This window comes from Dermacentor variabilis, chromosome 8 (assembly GCF_050947875.1).
Source record: "Dermacentor variabilis isolate Ectoservices chromosome 8, ASM5094787v1, whole genome shotgun sequence".
Classification (NCBI taxonomy): domain Eukaryota; kingdom Metazoa; phylum Arthropoda; class Arachnida; order Ixodida; family Ixodidae; genus Dermacentor; species Dermacentor variabilis.
Genome location: NC_134575.1, coordinates 23,589,174 through 23,615,849, shown reverse-complemented (window position 1 = coordinate 23,615,849; position 26,676 = coordinate 23,589,174). Strand labels below are relative to the sequence as shown.

Here is a 26,676-nt window from a genome sequence, read left to right as displayed (position 1 = left end):
TCTTTTTATCTACGCTGCTCGGCGACAGGTCAGCGAAAGTGATTTCTGGCCATCGAGTCTTTATACTCTCTTTTGTTCTTCAGATCGGATCCCGCTGTCTCCCCTCTCGCCTGTTGATCGAAGGCGAAAGTGAACGGACCAGGTTAGGGCGGTGACCGAGATTGTTGGCGAGGGGGTTGGGGGGGGGGGAGTTGCGCTGGTCGGATGGAGCTCGGAGAACGTCGAAGCACCCGGGGCTACACGTGCACAAATGCTGGCTTACTTCGTGGAACGCGACCTTTGCGCCCGATTTCAGTTCACTCGCTCGTTGTCACGCGTGCCGTCACGCGGCACGCAGTCGCGACGCCAGAGGCAAATTAACGGCCCGGGCATTTATAAGGGGCGTCGAGGTCGCGGTGACGCATGTGTCTCCCACTGTTTCTACTCTTTGCAACACGTGTATGTCGCAGTTCGGCGGTCTGGTCGCACCAGTGTCCTACATGCCCCTTCGTGAGCGAATTTATACGTACCCTATCACGCGCTATAAAACATAGGTTACATGCCACGCCTACGTGTATATCAAGTGCACGTGCACCATGGCTTACTTCGTAGAACGCTACCTCGGTGGGGATTTCAGTTTGTCACTTGCGTCACGCTGGCGTCATGCTGTGGGCGCGAAGCGGGCGGCAAGCTTAAAGGCCGGACATTGTATGAGCATGCCATCGGGGTGACGCGTACATATCTCTCTATGTGAATGCGGGTTATCGCTGTTTGTTCACGCGGGAGTCCGACATAATTTCTGAATACATTTCTCAATGGGTAGGCAGCCTTTCATCATATCTACCTTAGGAACCCTTCTGATTTTTTTTTTCAGATCACGCGTCCAATTAATTTGGACTGTTGGAAGAGTGCCCAAGATTCCGTGCTTTTTGGTTTGCCTTCTTGAAGACCTTCTAGTTGGTAGTGCAAAATGTGACTTTCAGAGAACACATGTTTTTGAACAGATTTATTTCTAATAAATATCTAACAACAGTGTAGTCAGGTCTAGATGTAGCTCATGAAGTTTCAGACAGTTTTCTTTATGCTTTTTAGAATAGTTCCTAAAATGTGCGAAATTGTTCGTCCATAAGCTCTATACATAAAACAGCCTTTATGATAGGATAGGAATAACTTTTTTTAAAATGCCGGAAACCGATGGTTTAACGCGCCGTGACGTTGGCCAAGCGTCGAGCCGGGGTTATGACCTACTCTGCGCTATACCCGCCGTGGTTGCTCAGTGGCTATGGTGTTGGGCTGCTGAGCACGAGGTCGCGGGATCGAATCCCGGCCACGGCGGCCGCATTTCGATGGGGGCGAAATGCGAAAACACCCGTGTGCTTAGATTTAGGTGCACGTTAAAGAACCCCAGGTGGTCAAAATTTCCGGAGTCCTCCACTACGGCGTGCCTCATAATCAGACAGTGGTTTTGGCACGTAAAACCCCAAATATTATTATTATTATTATTACTCTGCGCTACCTCAGTTCGGCCCGTCTGTGGTGGGTCGGGATGCTTGTGCTTCTCGAGCGCACCCTGGGCCTGCTTGACGGCACATAGTTGAGTGTAGTTGTCTGTGGGCTGCACAGCACTTTGAATTTAGGGCTGTTATGCCCTGGTGGTAGCTTCGGTCGGGAACCTGGCACAGTCCCACCTGATGTGCCATTGGTCAGCCGGATCCACTGTGCAAACACCGCACGCACCACTTGGATAGAGTTATGGTTGAAGCACGTCTAGTACTGCCGGGGCGAGGAGTGACACGGTCTGTATCTGCCTTAGTATGACGGCCTCCTCCCGACTGAGTGTCGGGAGGAGGCCTTTGGGTCTTTAAGCATTATTGAAAACACGTCCGCATCAATAACAGACAAATTATCTACTGACTGTTCACATAAATTTTGCGTCAATGGCAGGCTATCATCAGAGCCTTGGCGCTTTTTGGCCACTTCTGACCCTTGCGCCAACAAACCTCAATCATCACCATCATCATCATCATCATAATCATCATCAAATGAGTTTTGTTGGGGAAGACAGTCGTAAAAGCAAACAAATGTATTTTTTTATCGCGGCAAAGCTTATGAGTGCACACATTCTTGCTTACTTCGAGGAGATTTCCACCGCTTTAAATTCGTAACGCGTGCTTCGTGCTACAGGGCACGCTGGTGACCAATTAACGACCAGCATTGTGGACTCCACGTCGCACTGACACATACATGTATGTCTGACCTGTTTGTGCCAAGACGTACGTAATAGGGTGGTTATGCGCGGTTCCTACATAGGGCTTCAATAAATTTCCTCCTGACCAGCTCTCACCTGGTCGTTCAGGCTAGTTCTTACAGTAAGCTAACCTGACCTTGTAAACAAATTAGATCAAATTCTCATACTTTTACGTTGTACTTTTGTCCACGCGGTATATGTAGTTTTCTATATGCAAAAGCTAGCAAAATTATTTTCTCGGGGGGGGGGGGGGGGGCGAGGCCTCCCTGGTCTATAAAATTTCGACTGGGTTTCTTCAAGAAGTCTATAAAAATAATCGACGAAAACTTCTGCGCTGGTAAGCCATAGACTATCAACTCTAAACAAACCCAAAGGCTTCCTGCACGAACATCTATATATTCTCTACCGCTAGTCCAAAATACCTTAGGGGCATTTGCATGCTGTTGCAACGCTCTTGTAAAACGTGACAAATGTATTATTCTTCTTAGTCGCTGGGTGAAGCACACTTCGCCAGAAGGACCGTTCGCTCTGCGCTTTGCTGCTCACGTGTCCTCCGTAATGAGCATGACTTCACAGACAAGCTAACCCGCATTAGGGGCGTAATGTGGTGTTCACGTATATGTCTGGGTATCGCATGACAACGCCTATCTGCTACTATAATGAATATAATAGGTTAGTATATATAGTCTATAATTTCGTTTCTCGTAGAAGTGATAGCCGCCTCAGCGAGCAATTTAAGTCCGAGGTTATGTATGTAACATCCACAAAATAAAAAAAAAAGACGAACGTTATGGCATATGTTATTACTGACGTTTCGGCCGGAGGACGGGCCTTCCTCGGAGGCAGGTCCTCCGCGCTAAATGTCAGTAAAAACGTACGTCATAACGTTCGCCTTTTTTTTTTATTTTGTGGATGTTATACCTACGGGTCTGGCGCAAAATCCGTCGTCTGGTATGCACATATGTATATAAAGGTTTTTGCAAGCTCTACCATTCACTCTCTGCCTCTACCAGGTGTAACAAGTTTTGAAATGGTGTGTAAAACAGTTATGTTTTCCGCGCCCATCACTCCGTAGGACAACATACGATCATCTACCGGCCCACGGGGTCGGTGGCGTGAAATTTTGAGATCATCTTTAACATAAATTTTTTACACCATTTTCCACAATGAGTGTTGGTGTAAATGAATGTAAATGCCCCTGTTGAGTAGCCACTTGCTGCGTGAAAGGCTTCTTCCACTTTGCGCTCGATGCGCCGTCTTGAAGCCTCCGCTGAATATTGTCGATGTTCATTCGTTTTCAACTATAGTTACTCTTCTGCCTGGCTTGAACTTCTTTTACGACTGAAGTCCAAAATAAAGAAGGGGGCTGACAGATGGAATAGCACACTGTGGTATAAAGTTTGTAAACAAGGATAAGGTGCCTCAGAAAGGCTGGCCAACGTTTCCATAGGAGGACCTATCTTCATCAAAAGCGGCGTCGTCATCCTCGGCATGTTAGTTTTAAAGGGCCAGTGCAGTGACATCACGTGCAGTTTTTGTCAGTGGCGGTTGGTTATAAAGGGAGAGACTTCGGAGGTAATGAGCGCTGTCGCCTGACGTCTGTGAGCGTCACAGACAAAGATGGCATCTAGTGTCTGCCGATTGATCTTTTTAAGGATGGGCTTTGCTCTCACGTATCTTCTGCTCTCGTTATGCACTGAGTGGATGTTTCGCGGCATGGGGTCCACCATGATGCGAGTTCTGGTCGCCCGGGTCAAGCTAACTTTGGTCGCCGGTTTCAGAGGGAGTTTGTGGGGAACCAGTTTGTGTGGCTTGGGCTGTGTGTGACCGCTTGTGGTCTTCAAGTTACCTCACAGCCATTACTGTACTGTGGGACGTCGACCATCGCACAGTCGCCTTGGCTACGGTGAAGTATAGTTTATGCCTTTGGAGTGCGGTGAGGTGCATGTGTGTTCTACGTGCTGGGATTCGTTAGTGAAAGGTGTCGTGCCGCGTTTTGCAACAATACAAGGGTATGTATGCCTCCCCCCCCCCCCCCTCCCGGTGCCTCATCATCTTCCGAGGTTCAACATCGTGGAGGAGCGACTAGTCGCGCCTCGCCTTCCATTTATGTGCATACGGCATTTGACGCACGGCAATGCACAGTTCGCCATTAAGCGGTCCACCTACACAGCTTCGTTGATCAACCACCTCCAGACAGTGGAACGGCAGTGAAGTTTGTTTCAGAACCTCCTTGTTGCCGACAAAGCGTTTTTTTTTCTTCGCCCTTGACGATGGGGAAGCTGGGGATCCTGACGACTTCAAAAGAACGTCGGATGGCGACAACGGTAGCCGTCAACGCAACGGAATGGTCGGACGGACGAGGCAAGCAAAGTTTGGAGCACGTAACCGGTTGTCGCAGGAAAACGAGACATTGCGCAATTGGTTGTCCGTTCGAATAAGATATACGCGAGGTAACTGTTCATCTTTATTAGTTGGTCTTTACGTTCCGACCCAAATTCCAGGCCCCGGCCGACGCTGAGTTGCATTTGCACTTGATAACTATCATTACGTCGCACGAAGTCCTTCGCTGCCAGAAAAACTGTTGCAGAACTCCACTCAACCGCACCGTCGTAAAACCGCCTCCGCGTCTCTGAGGGCAAGTTTATTTAATCTTGTATTATGTTCTTTAACTTGCATACTCGTAATTCTTTCCGACGGTTAATCAATGTTACACCAAATAACAAAATCGCTAATGCCCTTATGCAATCACGTAACCATGTAGTAGACGGTTCCCAAATTGGTTATTTTTGTCAATGCATTTCAACGATTTTCATATGCGACAAAATACAAATGTACCATATTTGTCCCGCACCCCTTATAAATCACATTTAAAATATTTTTTTTAATTCTTATCATACTTTTACTGTGGGTGTGAGTGTTTCTATTTTGCTCAGCACGGCATCACTGTGATTTCAAGTTTACGTTCGTTCATTCTGAAAAAAAAAAACAACCGGTGTGCCAGCGTCTTATAAAAATGAAGCTTCCCGGTCTTTCCCTAATTCGTTTGACAGAATCTCCCAAAGCAAAAGTCATACTTTTCTTTTCGTGGAGGGGAAAGCCGATTTTTAAAACATTTTGCTTACTGCTGCTGCCTTCCTTCCTTTCCAAATGTCAAACATTGTGGTCAGAATAAGTAATCGCTCAAAGAAAAACTCGCTCTCCGTTTTACAATCTGAAAGGGAAGCTAATTAGGACCTTACAAATTGTAAATACACATAACCACAAGAACTGCAACTCGGGTTTTCGCCCGCATAACTAAAAAAACTCTTACGCCAAAAACGCATTGGTGCCCTTTCAAAGTGACATGTTGCTATTGCGAAAGAGCAACAATAAAACGAAAAAACAAACAAACACAAGAATCATCATGGCGGCTGCCACTCACGGCTATAACGTCACCAAAGGTGGGCGTAACGCTTTAGGCCATATCACACCTTCAGCAGCCTTCTCAGTGGCTGCGGCATTCCCTAGCTTTCCCTCTAAATATTTCTTCGACATCATAAAAAGCAGAAACCACGAAACATGCCATTGAAATGTCCTTTATTCCCAGCGCCTCTCGCTTGATTAGCTTCTTTGTAATACAAATGGCTGAATGAGTAATCGCTAGGATCTCGCGCTCTAAATTTTCTCGCTCTGCTCATTCGACGAGTAATTTTTTTACTTGAAAAACGTCTTTCGAATTGGTCAGGCGGGAGTCGCTTGCTAAAACTTCAGGTAACAAAAGCGTGTTACAGCATCATCGCTTATATCTTTGCAACCGTACTAGCCAAGCGGCTTTTCTTTGGTATCGTCGCTTAGAGGAGAGGAGCCACTACTCGATCGCACATGCATCGCGCATGGTCTTGTCACGCATGATGCATCCGGAGCTGAATTTAGCGTCTGGATCCTCGGTGTTCAGAGGCACGCGACTCAGCAGGGTACGTGAGTCCGCCCGAGCAGGAAAGGTCGCGTTTGGCAGAGCTCGCTATATCATTAGTACGTACAATTAATCAAACTCGGAAGTTACGAAGCCTACAATCGGAAGTTATGGGGCCTACAAGTGCGCAATTTGTTGCAGGAATTTCACGAATGGCTCGGCTATGGCGACCCCCGCGTTCGGCAAGCATAGAGTTCAGAAATGGTATGAAATGAATCGGGCAACTACACACAGGGACACCCAACACCAGATCGGGACGTGTCCCTCTCCATATGGAGCGGACAGACGCATCGAGTTGACGTAAGAGGCTACATAGATGCAGACAGATGCATTTAGTCTACGTAAGAGGCTAGATGGATGCCGATAGACGCATTCGGTTGGCCTAAGAGGCTAGATACATGTTGATACACGCATTTGGTTGGCATGAGGGGCTAGATAGATGTAGATACACTCATTTGGTTGGCATAAGAGGCTAGATAGATGCAGCTTGACGCATTTAGTTGGCATAAGAGGCTAGACAGATGCAGACAGACGCATTGGGTTGGCGTAAGCGTCTAGATGGAGGCACTCGAAGTGCGTGAAGTAAGCAAGAAATGTTGATCACCTCAAAACGCGAGCAGCCGTTCAGACGTCATGGTGGTCGCGGCAAGTTAATCGGGATCTCGATATCCACGTGCATGACTGACGCTCACGTTCGCCCGAGTAACCCTGCTTGGGCTAACAGAAACAGAACGGGTGGTATTATTATATAGGCAGCGAAATTCCCCTAGGTACGAGGTGCTGGACAACGCGTCACGGGGTGTAAATTATAGCGGATAGCAATTATAAAAAATGCTCGAGGCGGGTTCATGCCATCCCTGTTGGCGTTGTCGTGCTATCGAGCTATCGACGGCGTATCCACCACTCTTGCGCGGAGAGTCGCCTCCGCATCCAGAAACGCGCCTTAACTTGAAGGCCATGCTTGACTTGATCTAGACGACGCCTGATGTAAACGCGCCCAAGAGGGCTCATTGCGTTTCCTTCGGCGCGTTCGCGTCAGACGTTATTTTGGCCCAAGTCAAGCATGGACTTCAAATAAAAGCGGATTTCTGAGTACGGGGGTTAGAACCTCCGAAGGGCGCGGAGTGTGTCGATCTGACTCTGAGTCGGCGGCCTCTGAAGACAGAGACCACCCTTCGAAGATGGCCCGTGAGACTGCCTAATAATTAAAAAGAATTCTTGCGCCTACAGGCGTATAGAAAAATGGTGGCTCTTCAGTAATCGAGAGTAGATGTAAGCACGAAATGGCTACCGGCAAAGCAGGTTGGTTGGAGAGCATACTAACCATAATCTTAAAATGGGTATAGTGCGTGATCGCAACGGCACTCTACGATACTACGTCGCACCACAACACACCACGCCATACTGTGCGTGGTGCGTTGGTTCATACTGGTCCGTATGAAGGCAATAGCTTCCTGTGAAAGACAGAACCTCATCGCAAATCTCGTCTCGGCCAAACAGCTATCCACGGCGCGCCGGAGGCGCCGCGGAACTCACGGACCGCCGGCGTTGAAAAGAGCACAAGCAACCCTGTCTCAGCGCCAGAGAACGTCATTAGAACGTTTCGAGCGTCACTATTCGAAATGACAAACTTCAGCGTCCTAGAAGTTACAGCCTGAGTGGTATTGGGATCAAACATTAGGAAGAACTTGTGAGCAATATTTTTTGTAACTTGTTCGGGCAGTAACTAGAGTGTGTAACGCAGTCCTGTAGAAAGGAATGGAGGCGAAGAGCCGCATTTGTTAGGTTTTGATTAGTTGCCGAGATGATCTCGTTTTCTTCTCGCAACGATGCTTGGATGTTCTCGTTTCATTCTTCGATTGAGTTCCCGGATAACGGCTCAAGATTTCAGCTCAAGGTCTCTTAAAGGACACTGACAACGAGAGCTATAGAATGCATAAAAAGGCCATGTCTGCGACACCATCATCATTTATCATCATCATCATTTATTAACTCTTAAGGACCCTTAACAGGGCATTACATAAGGGGGGGGGAAACAGTATTGAAACAACATATAAAGGAGCGAATGCTATACAACAATGAACCAACTACGTTACAAGTACAGAGGGCGCACATACACAAAAACGATACAGTAAAGAGCAGTGGAGAACAAGGCAAAAAAAAAAAAAGGTAGAACACACATCCTTCCATAGAAGGATGAGATGGAGCAAGTATTTAGGAATAAGCTAACAAACGAAAATATATTTTGTAATAAAAGATTGACACGCAAAAAACAAGCGACGGTCTAAATTTGTACCCGCCGTGGTTGCTTATTGGCTTTGGCGTTGCGCTGCCAGACGCGAGGGCGTGGGATCAGATCCCGACAGCGGCAGCCGCATTTAGATGGGAGGGCGAAATGAAAAAGAACGCCCGTGTACCGTGCATTAGGTGCACGTTAAAGAACCCCAGAGTGTTGAAATAAATCTCGAGTCTCCTACTACGGCGTGCCTGATAACCATATCGCGGTTAGGCTCGCAAAACCCCTGAAATAAATTAAATTAATGTATTCACTGGCCGAGCAAGCCAATGACATCACGGCGGTCGCAGACAAACGCCCGTGGCAATCGGGGCCACGTCGACCGCGGTTCTATATATTGCGTGTCATCCGAAGCTCTCACTGTGCGGACATAAACAAAGACATTGAACAAGAGCGGGGGAGGGGGAGGGAAGAGAAAAGTAGAAGGCAGGGAGGTTAACCAGAGTAACGTCCGGTTGGCTACATTACACCGGGGGAATGGGAAAGGGGAAAACAAAGATCACAGGGAGAGAGAGGAGGGAAGGAAAGAAGGAAATTGCGGCGAGTACACTGACGCGTGAGGTCTTACAGAAATTGCATTAAAAGTCACAGACACTCCCATAGGGCCCAGCGGCCGAATTGAATGTTGCGCACCGAGCGGATGGAATTAACACCCGAACCACACTTCCGGTTTCGGTTTTGGCCGCGGGCGTTTAGAACGCTAGCTGGCACGCGTTACGCAAGCTGCGCTAATTTACATGGCATTTCGTTTTTTTTTACTGCGATAGCAATTATATGGACACTCCAGGCGCATTTCCGCCGTCGCCGTCGCCGTAAGGTTCCGTATGAGTGAAGGCGTGTGAGGATGAGCCGGCGAACGCGGTTCAATCTCGCGTGCGCGATATAAATGCTTGAATGCGAGATATAAATGCTAAATTTTCGTGCGTTCATTCAACGTTGTGGCAGCACATAAGCAGCAGTAGCTCCCGTATGAAGCTCCACAGAACAGCATCAGCTCGATCGACACGGATTTCGGTATTTAGACCTCATAGGAATAGTGCTTGAATAGGCGAAACGTGCGAAACTGGGGAATGGGTGGCATTACAAACAAAAGCAATTCGCCTTTACGTACAGGGCGTAGAGGAATACCTTACTCATCCCAAACAATGCCATAAAATATGAAGAAAACATCTTATTTCCAAGCATTGCCCCAATCCCGGACATTATTTCCTGCCCTTTAAGAACAGGAATACATGGGCGAGTGCGGGTTTGCAAAACAAATTGTCCTCAGCCGACGCGATGGTATGCTACGTACACAGAGGTGGCCGCAACACAGGCTCTCAGCCAGACCACGCGAGAGGCTCGCAGAATGCCTTCTACTCGCACTTAAGTCAAATGCCTATAGGTGGAAAGCCTGTTTTCATTCGTTCAGAAAACACAATTTTCAAGTTCCTGGTTTTTGAGCTCCTCGGCGTTATCATTGCGCGCTCTGCCAGCGCTAGTATCGCACTCCCGTGTTATCACTCTTGGCAATCGCTCGTCTCGTTTTTCGACAAGCGTGAGTACCGAAAGAAGGTATATGTGGTGGAACGATAAAAAGTGTCACAAACTTGTCCCGCTAAGATTCAGTACAGGCCAAACGTTGCCACCACAGACAACGTGTTCTTCCCTAACTGCATCACAAAGCCGGGTGCGGCGAGCATGCCTCGAAACTATCCCAAAAAGTAACAAAATTACTATTACGATGGGGGCGAGACAAACCATCACGACCTTTTCCCAGGAAGATTAAGCACACGCGAAACTAACTGCGTCACACGACCGAAGTGCTTTTTGCTAACTGCGTCACAAAGCCGGGTGCGGCGAGCATGCCCATAAACTACCGAATATAGGTTCCTATAATGTCAAGACCCATAGAAAGCGACTCAAACATCTCCCAGTACGAATCATTAACTTAAATTAACTGCGCCAGGACAGCCGAGCTGTTTTATCGCCAAGTGCGTCAAAGTCTCGGTTCCATGCCGTAAAAGCCCAAATTGCTCGAAACGTGTTGCTGACTGTACACAAAATTTCTCACCTTACCGTAGTCCAGTAGTGCAGTGGTGCCGTGTCGAAGTACAGATGGAACGCAAGAATACGCAGGCAGCCGAAAACCAGGCTACATAAAAAGAAGACAAAAGGATCGCCGAACTGCCGAATGCTCGCACGCACAGCCAGCCTCGCTCGCTTCGCTGTCGTGTCTGGCGCATGACGCATGCATCTGGCGCGTCTGTCTTACCTTCAGCCTGTTGCTAGGTAACGTTAGAAAAAGTCACAATGTATAAGTTTATTTATACGCGAAACATTTTAGTTCTTGCGGGAGAGAACATAAAAATTAAAGCATTGCCTGTAAGTTCATTTCTCTTACTTTAATTTTTCTTTTTTGATGCTCACGCCAGCTAGCGGACGGGGCGAACTCTATAGGCGTGATGTGTTTCCTGTTGCGAGTTTTCGCCGAGTGCACCCTGTTGTTTAAATTCCTCCTCAATAGTGTGGACGTCAGAATTTCACGCGCGAATGGTCAAACTTGCACAACATCGCCGCAGGGCGACGTCATGGGTGATACCCGCGGCGCGGGAGCTGCAACCATGGAGCTACTACTCACAACGACCCATGTTCCCGCCAACTAGCGCGGCCCGGCCGTCTCCACAAATACACAAACAAACAAAAATCGCGTTATCGGCCTTTCAAGTGTGCACTCTTGAACGAAATCGCACCTTTTGCGTCGCATCTTGCCACACAACGATAATCGTCATCTGTCTCGTCCGCATTTCCTTTCTTTAACGCTGCGAGCCCGGTACTTCCCAATCACGAACGGCATGCGCTTTATTAGCATGACATAGTATTCTCCACATGAAAGCAGCGAGCGCAGCGTTTTCAAGAAAGGAAACGCAAGCAAGGCAGATGACGATTGCCGTTGTGTGGCAAATATACACCCCAAAGAGTGTACATTTGTTTAAGAGTGTACCGGGCTCGCACCCTTAAAAAAATTGCACCCCTTGGGGCTTATCCTGTCCCACAACAATAATCGTATTCTGTCTTGCCCGCGTTTCCTTTCTTTAACGCTGTGAGCCTGGTACTTCCCAGTCACGAACGGCTTGCGCGTTATCCCACAACCTTCGCGAAATGCGAAGGTTGTGGGATCGTTCCCCACCTGCGGCAAGCTGTTTTTTCATCAACTTTCCGTTAATTTATCGTTTCTTTATTTCGCCTAATAAGTACAAGTAATTTCCCCTGTGTTGTCCTTGGTGTCAGTGGTTGTTGGCTTCTTACGATATGACTAATAAAAATCGGGCTCCTCGGTTGACACCCCCCCCCCCTCTTCTGGTTCATTACATAACGAAGGTCTCGAATCTGGCAACATTTCTGCCTTCAGGTAGCATGAGTGGGCTTATTGACCGGTTGCCCTCGCCCGAAAAGATCACGTTCTTGTGACGCCTGATGCAGAAAGGAGGTTTCACATCCGCCGCCACGGTTTGTGAGTGGCGGCGCTGGCTAACACTCCCAGGGTTCTACTAGGACACCTAAATACCCAAGAAAGTGGATGGGGAAACGGCGCCGCCATAGCTCAATTGGTAGAAATGCGTGCGATGTTACCACCTGCGGCAAATTGTTTTTTCATCCACCTTCATTTCCATTGATTTACCGTTTCGTTATTTCATTGATTAAGCAAAAGTAATTTCCCCTGTTGTCCTTAGTGTCAGTGTTCGTTGACTTCTTACTCTCTCTCTCTCCCTCTCTCTCATAAATATAAGAAATAATACAGAAAATGGAATGAGAGTGGACGAAAACATAACTTGCTGCAGGTGGGAGCGCAACCCACTAATCTCGCACAACACGTGTGTTGCACCACTACCGATTGTGCTACGGCGACGGTTATCAATCCGTCCGCTAGCTGACTTGGGTAAATCAGATTGAGTCTGCAACCTCTGCATCCACTGGTCATGTGCTACATGGTAAGCACAGCTAGGTATGTGCCATCCTTCAGCCTCTTCGACACCATCTGGAGTCACTATGTATGTTATCAATAGGTGTGCGCACACTTCACGGCGGCGACAAAAAGAAGGCGCTGATTGTCCCGAAGGAAATGCAGCGAGGAGCCAGGCACGGCCTCATGAACGGCTCGCTTTGTGCTATTCGCATGCTTGGATAATCGCCGTAGATAAGTTCTGCCAGAATATTTGTATTCTGCGGGAGCGTTTATGAGCGCATGCATTTTTAAATGTTTTCTAAGCACCCCGTTGTATAGACACGCAGGCTTCGGGGGCAGAAAGCCACGTTAGGAGCATTTGTTTCATTTATGTAACACGTGAGGGGCTTCAGATAGGCTGTAGCTGAGATCCCAGTTTGAGAAAATTAGACCGTCATTTTACGGAAACGGCAGACGCTCAAAACTTTTCAGCGCTTTCTCACCAAAAGTATTGAATGAAAGGAGTCAAGTTTGATGACACAGATCCTATTTTTTTTTATTTAATTTACATGGTAAGCGCCACAAATCCCAGCGGCGAAACTTCGCTCGCGCTGCAAAGCGCAATCTTGAATTTTGTGGTGGCGGTTCCACTTTCCGATGCTTGCTCCTCGACCTTGGTTCCGCTTCAATTGCGAGTAATTGCGAAAAAAATCTAACTTCATGATGAATCTTTACTCATGCACGGCGTTGATTTCCAGACAATGTGGCGCACATTCCACAAAGGTCCCGGCTCAGTTGTGCTCTGCAAAGAAACAAACGCACCGTTTAATTGCATAACCAACACATTAGCATCGCAGGCGTGCTAAAAAGACAAACGAAAACGTCGTCTGCACTTGAGTACTAATCAGCGTATTTTATTGTCCTGCTGCTGACGCATATTTTGAGGAGGCTCGCTGATAACTTACTCCCTAGCATCTTTTACAGAACCTTTTAACGCACAGTTCATGTTGTAAGCTCGTTATAAAATAAAGAACGAATGTCTGTTTCACGAAGTTGTAGAAGGAGTAAATCTTCATACTATTCACGAACCTATTGCATAAACTTGCTTTAAAAAAAGGTAAATCTTCAATGTTGAAAAGGCCGACGTCCATATTCGTCGCCAATATGCCCTGTAGTGAAGTCTATTAAGTTCGCGATGAAGAAGACTGGGGCTAATTGAGTACAAATCAAGAGTATCCTAACCCTCCATGGTGCAAGTTCATCGCCCACCGCGCATAGAAGTTCTGCTTGCAAATTCCCATAGTTAATTGGTAATGAAGAAAGGGCTAATTCTTTCAGTAATAGACTGATAATTCACCAAAACATGAAAACATCTACAGTACGTGGTTAATTCTGGAGAACCAACCTCAGAGATGTATCGCGACCGTCTAATGATCATCAAAGCTACAGAAAAATAAAACTCCAGAATTGCGCATCGGCTCCGTAATTTTTGACGGTTCTTTTGCTCTCTAGTCGCCGCGAGACTTCATAAACCGTGAAATCACTGCTTTTCATCGGCGGCACACTGCTTACCACCACTTTGATGCGTAGCTATAGCTGACGCCATGCTTCCCGAGGCCGCCACTGTATCCGCCACCGTAGCCGCCAGCGTAGCCGCCGCCGTAGCCGCCGCCATAGCCGCCACCATAGCCACCGCCATAGCCGCTGCCATAGCCGCCACCGAGACCACCGAAAAGACTGACACCCACAAGGCCACCGTGTCCGCCACCCAGACCACCGCCAAAGCCTGCACCATGACCTGCACCGAAACCAGCACCAAGACCTCCGCCGAGGCCGCCACCAAGACCACCACCAACAACCACGGTCGGAACAGCAACGGCGACAGGACGGGCAACGGCCACTGTGACAGTGGGACGAGCGACTGCGACGGTTGGTACTGCAGCAACGCTAAAACCGGCTCCAGATCCGAGACCGGCTCCCCCAAGTCCGTATCCGGCTCCTCCCGATCCGAGACCGGCTCCTCCGTAGCCGAGGCTGCCAGAGCCGTAACCGAGACCAGCGCCACCGAATCCACCAGCTCCTCCTCCACCGTGCAGGGTGGTCACGGTAGTTGTGCTGGTGCCGTAGGATGTGGTGGAGCGGCCAGGTGCGGCGACAGTGGGCCTGGCCGCAACAACGGGAGTAGCGACAGCAACCGGAACAGCCGCCACAGTGAGACCAGCGCCACCGGCGCCACCGGCGCCACCACCGAGACCACCGCCATAGCCGGCACCAAACCCGCCGCCGCTACCACCTGCGCCGAAGCCACCGCCATGGCCACCGCTCAGGCCAGCGCCAACACCAGCTCCAAGGCCGCCACCGTAGCCTGCACCCAAGCCACTGCCGTAGCCACCGCCATAGCCGCCGCCAATAAAGCCGGCAGAGGCGACGGAGGCGAGTCCTAGTAGAACGGTTGTGAGCTGTAGGTAAGCAAAAAGAGGCACCTTTTAGGCTGTAGCCTTAATACAGCAGTTAAATTTACATCCTCTCACTCAGTGTTCGCTCTCTTTCACTTTTCCTCAATTTATTCCCATTTTCCTTAAACCCCGTGTAGGGTAGCAAACCATATGCTCGTCTGGTTGACCTCCCTGCCTTTCCTCTTCTTGCTTTCTCTGTCTCTCTCTCTCAAACACAGATTGCAATCAACGTCGACTAAGGGTTTCATTTGGCATTACACTCTTAGTGTAGTTTAGTAATTTCGCAATTCAGATAATAATTAGCGCAAGTTGAACGTAGTGTACAAGTATAGAGGACATTATTTTGTGTTTCAGAAGACGGAAGTAATACAATATATAAGTGAGTTACAGAGTCTATAGCACAGTATGGGGGCTTCGAAGGACGACATAATGTCGGGATCAGGGTTAATTATTTTAACGTACTCTGAATTTTTAGTACGCAAGCGTTTTTACATTCCAGTTTCGTTGTAACGTGGTCGCCGCCTTGAACTTGCGAATGTCGGGCTGAATTCACAGACGTTTTCGCTCGCGAGGACCATTTGCCGTTACCCGGCCGCCTTCGGTAATATTATGTTCAACCTCACGATTGGCCGGGATCTATTCCTCTGAACAGTTCTAGCGTAAGGACTCAGAGAGCATGTGCACTCGTTCTCAGCAGCAAATTAGCATAGCACTGAGCCGGCCCGGCTTAGGATGAGCTAAAATTATCTATTCATACATGGGTGTACGAAAGATGCCAGGTTGAGCTACCGGTTCTAATAACTTGAGCCTCGTTTTAACGAAGTCGCATATAACCGTAAAATTACTTTATTATATTGAAAATTCGTTATAATCATATATGTTACAGTGTAATAGTCGGGATACAATTTTATTTACTTCCTTATATCGGATATATATTATAAACATATTTACGTTACACTGTAAAAGCGGCTACACACTTTTATTCGTTCTGTGTGAGAATTTGCTATATATGTATTCGTTATATCGAGGTTTAATGTGCAATTTGTGCATTACAGGTCAATTGTGAGGAAACTTCTCCCTTGCAATACGTTTACTAACCCTTCCTCTCACTGCTCTGTTCTTGAAGCGATTTTAATCTCTTAATTAATGTACCCCCTCGTGGTCCCATGCTTTACCTATTTGCATATCCTTTCATTCTGCCAGTACTGGCAAAGGGGGGATCATATGGGGGATCATAGAGCCAAAGCGGACGCCAGTATTCCAGTTCATAATAATATGAAGAAACTCAGTTGGGCAGACGACGTAACGCGTAGGGCGGATGATCGACGATATGCTGTAGTAACGGAACTTGTGAAATAGAGTGGGAAACATAGTTTCAAATGACAGAGGAATATGTGACGGAGTTAAATTATGAAATCTGTTGACACATGATAGGGTCAGCTATCTGACACAAGACATGGGCAGTTCGAGATCATCGCGAGAAGCCTTCGTCCTGCAGCGGATGCAAGTTACCTTGATGCTGATTATTTATACTCGAACTCACAGCATACCTTCCGGATCTTGCTGACAGTCACAAAGCTGTGTTTACCCAAGCGCCCTTTGCATGGAGGTCTCCTGGGCGCAAAATCTAGCAGCTCTCCACCCAATTCGTAACAGGGCATAAACCTTTTCAATGGTTATAACAGCCCGACGTAGATAGCCTGTCCAGTTAGTGTGACTGCTGGAAAAGCTGACGTCACAAAAACTGGTTAAGCGACATGCCACTCAAAATGATGACCAAGAACGGCGTTTGAATAGCACGTGTCTCGCGCGAAATTGGGGCACGCCGTACGATTGCAATGACAGAAAAGTGTAATCGGGGGTGATCCAGAGTGCTTAGGTGCACGAGGCAAGCTAATGAATGCAGGCATAACATTACTGAATTCGAAGTAGGATAAGAATAACTAAACCGATTTGGAAGACTTCTTCATCTAGTGGAAGAAAAAGGCAACGTATAAAAGGAACGCGCTAATTATGCGACATTTCTGACGCAATAATGGCTGCGTACTGTTCATACCAAATTAGCAAAGATTCCGTATATGCTTCTTATTCCTTTTCGATAAGAATAGGGCGAAATGCGCAGTGAACCATCTAGCAATATATCTGAAGTTTAGTAGAGCTCGTCTTATCTTTCAGATGACGATCATAGTAAGTCCACACGGTTATTGTTATACTTACAGCGGCGTTCATAGTGACAGCGTCGTTACTCAGTTGTGACTGGTACGAGTATCCAAGAGACCAGGTCGATGAGAGGACATGTCTCTCGATGGGCGTCGCGCAGCTTATATACTCGCGCCGGATGCAAGCGAGCCAGTGACAGCCCCACAAATGCAAATATTGAAAAGGGGGGCAAGATGACGCTGCCATTGGCAGCGATGGACGCCGTTTTGAAAGCGACGCTCCACAGCGGAGGAGGACGCAAGTTTGAACGGTGCGAAGAGAGAGGGCCGTGCCTTCCACGGCCACGGCACACAAGCACGCTATGCGGGAATCCCGTCGCTAAAGGGTCCTAGCTTATAGCGTGTGTCTCCTCCTCCTCCTCCTCCTCCTCCTCCTCGTCGTCGGTAGAACGGACCTGGACGTCCACGGCGTCGTCCGGCACGGAGGACGAAAGAGCGAGAAGCTGGACACCAAGGTTACAACATCCTCTTCGCGTCGCGCCTAACCAAATGTAACACATCACCGAGGAGGGGCGCGTGTGGAAGGGGGGGGGGAGGGGGGAGTACGATAGGGTAGGCGCCCCGCCTTCTACTCTCTCGCCGCTTTATCGCTCTCGACGGGATCGTCCGAGAAGGCCAGGAGAGGATCGTTCGTCCGTTCGCCCCGAATCTCGAGCTGCAGCCGTCAAAAGCAGAGAGACCGAGATCTCTGCCAAATCATGAATTTGCACGGGCTGCGAGTGACGGACGAGGGCCGCCGGGCTTGAGCTTACAGGAACGCTGGTTTGCCGGTGGTCGTAGTTAAGATGGCCTCGTCCTGGTCCTGACAACGCTGGTCTTGGATCTTGAGGGTTTGGTCGTGTTCGCTGGGAAAGTGCATCGGAGCACTCACTGCATGCCTAATCAATCGCTCGATCGCAATTAGTGATATTGAAGGGAGGGGGAGGGGCTGTGCTGAGGCACGTCGGTGGGACGAAGCGAATGCGAGCACCTTCGACTGTCTTTGCCGGTTTGCCTATACGGTCAGCCCTACGGAGACACAAGCGCCGCCAACCACCGTCTTCTCAGTGAAGGTTGTTTCCCGTCACTCGATAGCCATCATGCACCGTGGGCTGCGCGAAGTGTCTTGGAGAAGCACGGCGCATATTCGTTTTCGATCTTTCGAGCATGTTGTTTGATGTGAAAGGCGTTATTACTTAAATGTGCACGGTGTTTTACGCAGCTCAACGTCACCACGGGGCTATAGAAACTTCCTGCGACAGAGCGCAGCGGATCCCTCCCTTTTTTTTTTCTTTAGTCTGAACTCCTTCTCTCCGCATTCTACGTATAATCTCTCTCCGTTATAACCAGAATCGTCATATTTCTTTTTTCGGTCTTCAGAAAAACATGCGGAATTTCGCGCGAATGTCACGGCCATTCGCTTGAAACCTTAAACGAGGGGCAGCACGGTCAGCCTTCCGCACTTATCTCCGCGAAATAAAAATAAAAAATAGCCAAAAACTGAAACAAACTTTTTATTCTGCTCCGCAGCCTCGTTTCCAGCAACAGAAAGAGCGACAGAAGGAAACGGAATTTTTACAACACTAAGTGAATTGGGTCCAAACGTAACGGCAGTTTTATCCCAATGCCAAAACAAAAGTCTCGAATCGGAGCTGAGAACCACGAGGACTATTTCTTATGTGACTGTGTTATGGTAATTCACGTTTTCAGCATCGAAATGCACGTGACATGTTAAGAAGCTTGGTTACATCGACGGAAAAGCTTCAATAAAAGGAAATGAGAAGGCGTTTGAACTAATTCGAAGTGGTTGTCTATATTCTTGTGCTGTAGTTAAAACATGCCAACGTTGCTTGGCATCTTGGATGTAATTTACTTGAGATATCAAGTGTCATTTCACCACTTCACATGTTTCTTCGATGACGTTAAAGCAACGAGAGGAATTTCTCAGACAACTGTTTAACAGCCTAGCCCTGCCCTTTAGCTGGTTTCTCAAACCCGAATTACGTACCCTGCCTGCTGCTTCTTCTTCAAGACTAACTTATATTTATACCGTTTCTATTGGTAAACTTATCGATTAAACCGCGCTTGGATAATCAGTGGTCCTCTCGTGACATGCCAGAGCAGCCAGTAACAATGAATCTTCATTACTATTACCTTTATTATTGCCAGAAACCACGTTTAGAAGTGAGCGCTAGACTAACTGATCTGTTTGTTTGAACTTTAATTTTCCCACAAATGCGAGTGTAATCAGCGCAAATTAGCTTAATACTGTTACGTGGAAGCACAGTAGGGAAAACTATTTACAGTGTGCATTTACTAGGGTAGTAAGCGCTGGCCAACATGGAAGTCAGCCAACATCAAGAAAGGTACGCCGTCATCGTCATCAGATACCGCAGTGACCGCTTATGGGTTTGTCCCACTGAATCCAAGGGTCGAAAAAAAATTAAAATTAAATTATGGGGTTTTACGTGCCAAAACCACTTTTTGATTATGAGGCACGCCGTAGTGGAGGACTCCGGAAATTTTGACCACCTGGGGTTCTTTAACGTGCACCTAAATCTAAGTACACGGGTGTTTTCGCATTTCGCCCCATCGAAATGCGGCCGCCGTGGCTGGGATTCGATCCCGCGACCTCGTGCTCAGCAGCCTAACACCATAGCCACTGAGCAACCGCGGCGGGTTCCAAGGGTCGACGTCATCTTCTTCGAGTAGCACGTAGCAATACGAGTGATGTCATTCTGTAACTGCTGTTTAAGAAAGTCAGCCGATCGTACTCCTTCTGTAAACGACCCGTCCCAGAAATTTCGTACACTCTCAGACAAAGGCACACCCCTTGGGGTGTATATCTGCCAAACAACAATAATAGTCACCTGCCTTGCGTGCGTTTCCTTTCTTGAGAACGCAGTGTCCGCTACTTTCCGGTCGGGAATGTTACGTCATGCTGATAACGCGCATGTCGTTCGTTACTGGAAAGTACCGGGCTCGCAGCGTCAAAGAAAGGAACTGCGGACAAGACAGGTGACGTTTATTGTTGCATGGCAAGGTACAACTCAGAGGGTGTAATTTTTGTTTTAGAGTGTAAGTACTGTAAGAATGCCCCAAAATACGATGGCCATGAGAACTTTGCCTCTAGATGAGTTCTGGAGTTTTACGTGCCAAAACAACGATCTGATAATGAGGGACGCCGTAATTCTCAGATTAAATTTTTGCCGTGCGATGTTCTTTACCCTATACCCAATAAATCGCGCACGAGCGTTTTTGCATTCCGCGTGGACGGGGATTAAACCCGTGACCTCGGGGCTCAGAAGCACAACGTCATAACAGCCAGTGTTGCCGTCGTGCGTATCTGCGCCTCTGCGCTAAGACACTCTGATGCTATCAGTTTATATCTCGCGTTCAGATTCAATCCGTCTAAACGCCCTACATGCAGGTAGCGTTGTATTGTTGTGCTAAAGCACCGTGTCACCAGCCAACAGCAAGTTTTCAAGGGGCATGCGCTCATGAAATCCACACATTCATCCAATGTATCCACTATGAAACGCGTGACCTCCTGTTGCCTTGCACTTTGCAGGACATGGAGTACGGAGAGAAAAAAAAATGCTTTCTGAAAAACTTGATGTGGAGTGGCGTTATTTTTTACTGAATTCTCAGCGTCCTGCTTCTGTGTTACCGTGCGTATAACGAACGAACTGCTTTTCTATTAATTGAGTGGCAAATCAGTAAAGCTGTCCGGCGCTCCGTATTTGTCTTATTTAGCTCTCACGCCTCTTAACACTTGACTTTAAACAAATAAAGCAAGAAGAAATCAATAAAAACTCATATAGACCTTATCTTACAAGCTAAGTAACTAAAAGCAGGTCAAGGCAATCATAACTGCGTTTCGAATGAACAGGCTAGCGGCTACCGACTTCCGGTAGATCTTTCTACTCGTGGGCGGTGGGAGCTAGAGGCATTCCTCAGCGGGAGCCGTTTAAAGGAGCGCGTGACTCGGGAATGATCGTTCAATTCTTTCTATTTTTTTGCTGATTTCTTTGCTTCCCTCTCGTTTCTTTCTTCTATATCCCATGCACAACACTGCGGCCGCCCAGTCCAAGGACCTTCGCATGAGATCACGAAATACAAAAGTTGTATATTTGGCTGCGCCAAACGGGTGAGTCAGTAAATGCGGTGGCCCTGAGTGTTCTAAGAGTTGTGTCACCTTTGTGGCACCGAGTCTCCGAAGCAAGCGTCGGTTCATTCTGCGGAAGCGGGGCTTGCGTTTTGCGCAACGGCGTGTGAAATTCAGTGTGCGTGTTCGCTGCACGCATGCGACGCAAATAAAGCAAACCACAATTTCAACCGCACTTGTGTGCACCGTGTTTGTCTCGCCGACTCCGTGCTTGGCAGCGAATTCTGTGAGGCTCGTGTCAGCCATACGGTGACAGAAAGACGGCTGCGTGCTCCAATGAATTAAAAAAAAGGAATTGTGACTTGGTAATCCTACCGTGGTACTTTCATTCGGTCGGCATCGCGGGAAGGGCGGCCAGAGGTGCGCTGCAAACCGTACACTTTTAAAAGCGTTCTTGTCCATAACTCACGCCCTTACACCCTTAAAGACGTATGAGTGTGAGTTATAGACCAATTTACACCCTTAAGAACCCCGAAGTGTGTAAATTGACAATGAGAACGGGTGTGGACGAGGAAGCAGCCTGTTTTAGTTGTGTTTTTGTGGTTCGCCTGCACCACCCGCAGCCCTCGCCGCTATGGACGGAATTGGTCATAGGGCTGTGCCTATCTGTCAGGATGCACGCGGCCAATGGAGCTCATTTCAAATAAAGCATGAAGTGCTAAGCAATGTTACCGAGAGTTATATATCATCCATTTTTAAAGGAAAACTGAAACGAGAGATGTCGGAGACTTTCAGATCTGGTGTCTGAGTTTATTTTCTTCCTCATGAGCAAAGTTCAAGCACGGACGAAGCGGATAGACACTGACACGAGCGCTTGTGTGGCTCAGTCCGCTTTCTTAGTTCGTGTTCTCTGTTGAGCTTGAGTGGTCTTCAATATCTTATCACTGAAGCCGAAACTGTAGGTTCTTTTCACGGGCTTCCTTTTCTTGGTCCAGAGGCATTGATTAAACGCTACTGTTGCTATCTTTGGTTGCAGCTGCCCCTTTGATGTTGTCGAAGGTGACGTGGTAGTGGCTCTTGTTGTCTTCATCGTTGTTGCCGTTGTTTATAATCACAGTCATCGTGACGATAACGTTGTCATCGTTGTTGATGTCGCTGTTCCTGTCGTTGTTGCTGTTGTTTTCGTCGATGCTGTTGGTAAACTGCAAAAAGAAGCCAAATGCATTATGGTGAACGAACAAGCATCATACGAGTTATCACAAAACAGGAAAGGTAAGTGAATATGCAAGGATTAGCGATTATAAGTGAAGGAAGAAAATGCGTAAAAGATTAGACAGAATTACCAGAATTATGAGCTTACGCAGAATAACAGAGTATTACGGACTGCACCGTCAGAGTGCGTCATCCCCCCCTCCCCTCTCTCTCTCTCTCTTTCTGTCTCTGTTTCTCTCTCTGGGGCTCTTTTTATCGCTGCAATCTGCTGCTGCGCAGCTTACTTTCCCCCAAGACCTGATGAAAACAAAGTCGGTTATTCTTTTTTTTTTTTTTTTTGCAGCGAACTCCTTGGTTTAAACAACTTTAAAAATATGGGGACGTCGCCGGCACTTTCGTAACATGACGTGCAAAAGCCTTCATAGCATTCGTGTTGTAAGTTGCCTTGGTAGCACGGAGAAAATCGATTCCCTAGACTACGTAACCACGCCTTAGGAAATCCCTGCGAAGCCACATACGACATGGATATGCGCGTTACTTGGTTCGAGCAGCCCCTATAGCGAATTCGGAAATGTGAGAGGCATGGGGCTGAAACACCGCGAAACACTGGATTGCTGTTTCGTGAGTCATCCACTTACGGGAGTAGACCATATGCGACTCGTGCAGAACCACTGAACTGAGCCCCATGCATACAGTTCTTAGTGGACGTAACGGCAACTGTGATAAGAAACACTTAGTTTGCTTACCGTGGCAAGCAGGCCGGGCCCTCGAGGTGAGGAGGCAGAAAAAAAATGAAGACGAAGTGATAGGAACGCTCAACGATGGTTGAACAAGGGAAGCTTCAGGCTCAAGCCAGCGTTTTGACGAGGCGACCCATTTGTGCGGCTGTGTTGCAACTCTGACCACCATCGGAGACAGTCTGCGTAGGCAGCTTAGGAGGCAGATTCGAGCCCAACTAATGGAACGCGTCTAGAACTTTTTGAAAGACGCAGATAAGGCGCCTTTAGAACGTGTGCGCCACCTAGCGGTGTCAAGAAAAACTTAAGCAAAGTACACGTGATATCTGTATTCTAACTCTGCGCGTAGGAACCTATGAAAACCCCAACGTAGCGAATGGGAACCTATGAAAACCCATTAAACACATGAAATAACGAATACGTTGTTTTCGGCGCAGGCGGTCACTCCGCCGAGTGTCCGAACGTCCTGCTCACCCGCCGTCTTGATTTTGGCAGCAACGTAGCCTACATCGTTTCTGATTTCGTCGCTGTCTTTGCGAAGCTGCTTTCTTTGACGGCTTCGTCGGAATCGCGACGAGCCTTTAGGTCACCGCCGTCCGCTCAGCTGCCTACTTTGCTGCCTGCGGCGAGCATAAAACCGCAGCCTCTGTAAGTACCAACATTTCGACACGGGCACTTGTCACTGTCAACACCGACCCGTGCAGCGTACCTTGTTTTGTCACTGCTGATCTCTCCGAGTCTACATGTCCCTCAGAACCACTTGTCTAGTTTACACGTGCACTGAGAGTGGGGTTGAGGGGACGCACCGGCACACATCACCTAGTAATCATCATCAGCATCAGCATCAGCATCGTCATCATCAGCCTGGCCACGCCCACTGCAGGGCAAAGGCCTCTACCATACTTCTCCAACTACCCCGGTCATCTGCTAATTGTGGCCATGTTGTTCCTGCGAACTTCTTAATCACCTCCGCCCACCTAACTTCCTGCCGCGCCCTGCTGCGACATCAACTAGTAATACCATTGAAAAAAAAATTCTTAATGGCCTTCTCCATTCCCTTCCAGGCTGACTTGGTTCCAAGTTACACAGGAAGTGAGTTGGACAAGTGCCATCGTGCGGCCAGGCAAGCCTGGGCGTTTGAGACCGTATTGGGGTGATATCTATCTTTTGCGCCCGAATTTCGATTGCGCGTGGTGCGAGTTCTAGCATTTCCTTCTCTATAAATTAGCTTTCTTTTTGTTTGCCTGTAACAGACAAATGTTGGTGACATCATGTAGTGGTAAAGTGGTCGCCATGCTTGCCTGTGGCACTCGAGTTTAATAAAGGCCGCGTTTGCCACAAGGTTATAATGTGGCTTGGTATCTCTAAATTCTGTAAGTTATGTCATATTATGGTCTGCTTTACGCCCGGCCTAGCTCGCATTACCGTAAACTCCCGTGAAGGCCCCCTCGCGAGATGCTAGTGATGTAAACGATTAATTATTTTATGATGGGATTATACCAAAGTTCATGTTCCGCCGTCTTCAGTGAGCCGCTTCCAGGTTATCGTGCAAGCGTTGTCAGAGCGGCCAACCCGATCACTGGGGTGTACTTCAAATCCATGCATCTTTCCTTTCTTTCTTTCTTTCTTTCTTTCTTTCTTTCTTCCTTTCTTTCTTTCTTTTTTTTGTACATAGCGCAAATTTGATTGGGGTGCTTGGCCCCTTCGGACAGCACTGGCTACTTTTCGCCACCGGGAAAGAAATAAAGCTCTCAAGCAAAGAAACCTAACAAAATATAAGGACACGGGTACACGCGAAGTTCCATAAACAAGTGAAACTATACTGAAAGGTGTCTGACAACGGGCACGTAAGTCCACAGTTGTTCGCGTATGGACGAACCCAACTTCACATAAATAGATAACGCTTCATAAGGAATAACGACGAACATAAAACTTGGAGCCTGCATCCAAGTGAAGCGAAACATTCGCGGGAATATAAAGATTTCAACACTGTGCTGGCAAGCAAAGCCCCAGGCTAGTACCAACGTTTCGACCATAGGGCAGCTGTCGACCTAGAAACGGGATCTGACGAAAACAAGTCCCTTTGTCAAAACTTGGGCTCTCGCCTGAGGCATCATTTTCTTTCGCCCGCTGTGGATCACCTAAACGTGCATGAAACAGTATTCATACATTTGTGAGCGCGTACAAGGATGCTTAATGCGAGTCTAAGGTCTTTGTGTTTTTCTAGGCGGTGTCCATGCAAAACGCGACTGGTGTACTCCTACCAGAGCGCCCTCTACATAGCGCGCACCGGCGCATTGAGCAACGCTTATGCAGCCGCGGTGCGTGCTCTACAAACGAAGCGTTCGCAATGAGGTCCCACGTTGATGTCTGTAACGTTGCATTCAGTATCGATGCGATCGTTACGCGTCGTGTCTCCGAAGCAACGGACAGGCCCGGTGAACCTCCCCAACCGCAAATGGCCATTTGTTCTTTTGCATCATTCTCGTAAAGTCGGAGACAACGCCCAAGCCTTCGTTCGTGCCTTTCTTATTTCCGACCGGCTTACCTTCTGCTTCATCTTTAATATCTGTGTTTATTTTCCTCCATTTTTTTTTCAGTTTTGCGACTGCAATATCAGAGAGAACGAGATTTCTCCAAGTAGCACGACTCCACTTCCGGTTCCCGCTCAACAACTTTGACCTGTCTGAAAAGAAGAAACGTTCAAAAAAAAAGTATCGTGTTCTAATCTTGCGTGCCACCGTCTACATACTACAATTCTTCAGCCATAAAACTACGGCATCCTTCTTACTGCGACTGCGAGTAACCCTTTTTGCGCCAAGCCAGAGCTGCACTCGTCCTCACGGCCTGTACCAGTATCACCAAAGACAAGCAACAATCATTCAGGCCACTGCTTTTACTACATTCTGTTTTGTTTTTTTGTCGTGTAAGCCGCGCTCGTGCTCTCAGTTCGCGTCGCACATGGTCCTTTCGGCTCGTGAACACATTCACCGATGCACTCGATTCCGTTTGTTACGTTAAGATACCTTCATATAGCTACGTTGAAACTTTGCACGTGTGCTGAAGAAAAGTCATAGCAGAAGTCATATCAACATTTCGGGTTATTACGAGAGGCAAGCCGAACGTGTAAAATGTAACAGAACAGGTGGCCAGGTGGTCACTCCTGTTTATTTCTGCTCATGAAAGCCCGACACTTCTTCGTCTTCAGAAGCAGCTTCCTCGCTACTTCTTCTTCGGCTAGGTTACATAGTATATTTCTTCAAACCCAGATATAATGTGCAATACTTTGCCGGTATTAGAAATGTTAACGTTGCACAGTTATATCGGGAAAAGAAAACTTGGGAGTTCAGTGTTAAGAAATCGAAACCTGGCCTCTGTGTTCACAAAAACCTGTAGCGCTAAACTGTTCGTAACAGAAGATTACAGGCAATCTTGAGGATGGACATATCCTTAGCGAAGGCGGACCACAAATGGAAGGGAGTACATATAAAAAAAAAAGCCTTTGTGAATGTGGGGCACTGGTTCACTCTTCCCGACCATCTTTCCTGTTACGCCGAATACG

General features: G+C 47.8%; 2 protein-coding genes across 2 annotated transcripts in view; both read right to left on the bottom strand.

The window, feature by feature from the left end:
• LOC142591322 (uncharacterized) overlaps nucleotides 1-26,676 on the bottom strand; it is a 60,364-nt gene that overhangs the window by 15,050 nt on the left and 18,638 nt on the right. The window contains exons 7-8 of the mRNA XM_075703648.1: nucleotides 22,200-22,367; nucleotides 10,532-10,612 (exon numbers count right to left, since the gene is read on the bottom strand). Of these exons, the coding sequence (XP_075559763.1) occupies nucleotides 10,532-10,612; nucleotides 22,200-22,367 (249 nt within the window). The remainder of the gene's footprint in view (nucleotides 1-10,531; nucleotides 10,613-22,199; nucleotides 22,368-26,676) is intronic.
• LOC142589821 (uncharacterized) lies at nucleotides 12,961-17,135 on the bottom strand. Its single transcript, XM_075701408.1, has 3 exons — nucleotides 17,077-17,135; nucleotides 13,976-14,862; nucleotides 12,961-13,205 (listed from the first exon to the last, which is right to left on the bottom strand). Coding segments are annotated over exons 1-3 (900 nt in total). The 5' UTR covers nucleotides 17,089-17,135; the 3' UTR covers nucleotides 12,961-13,204.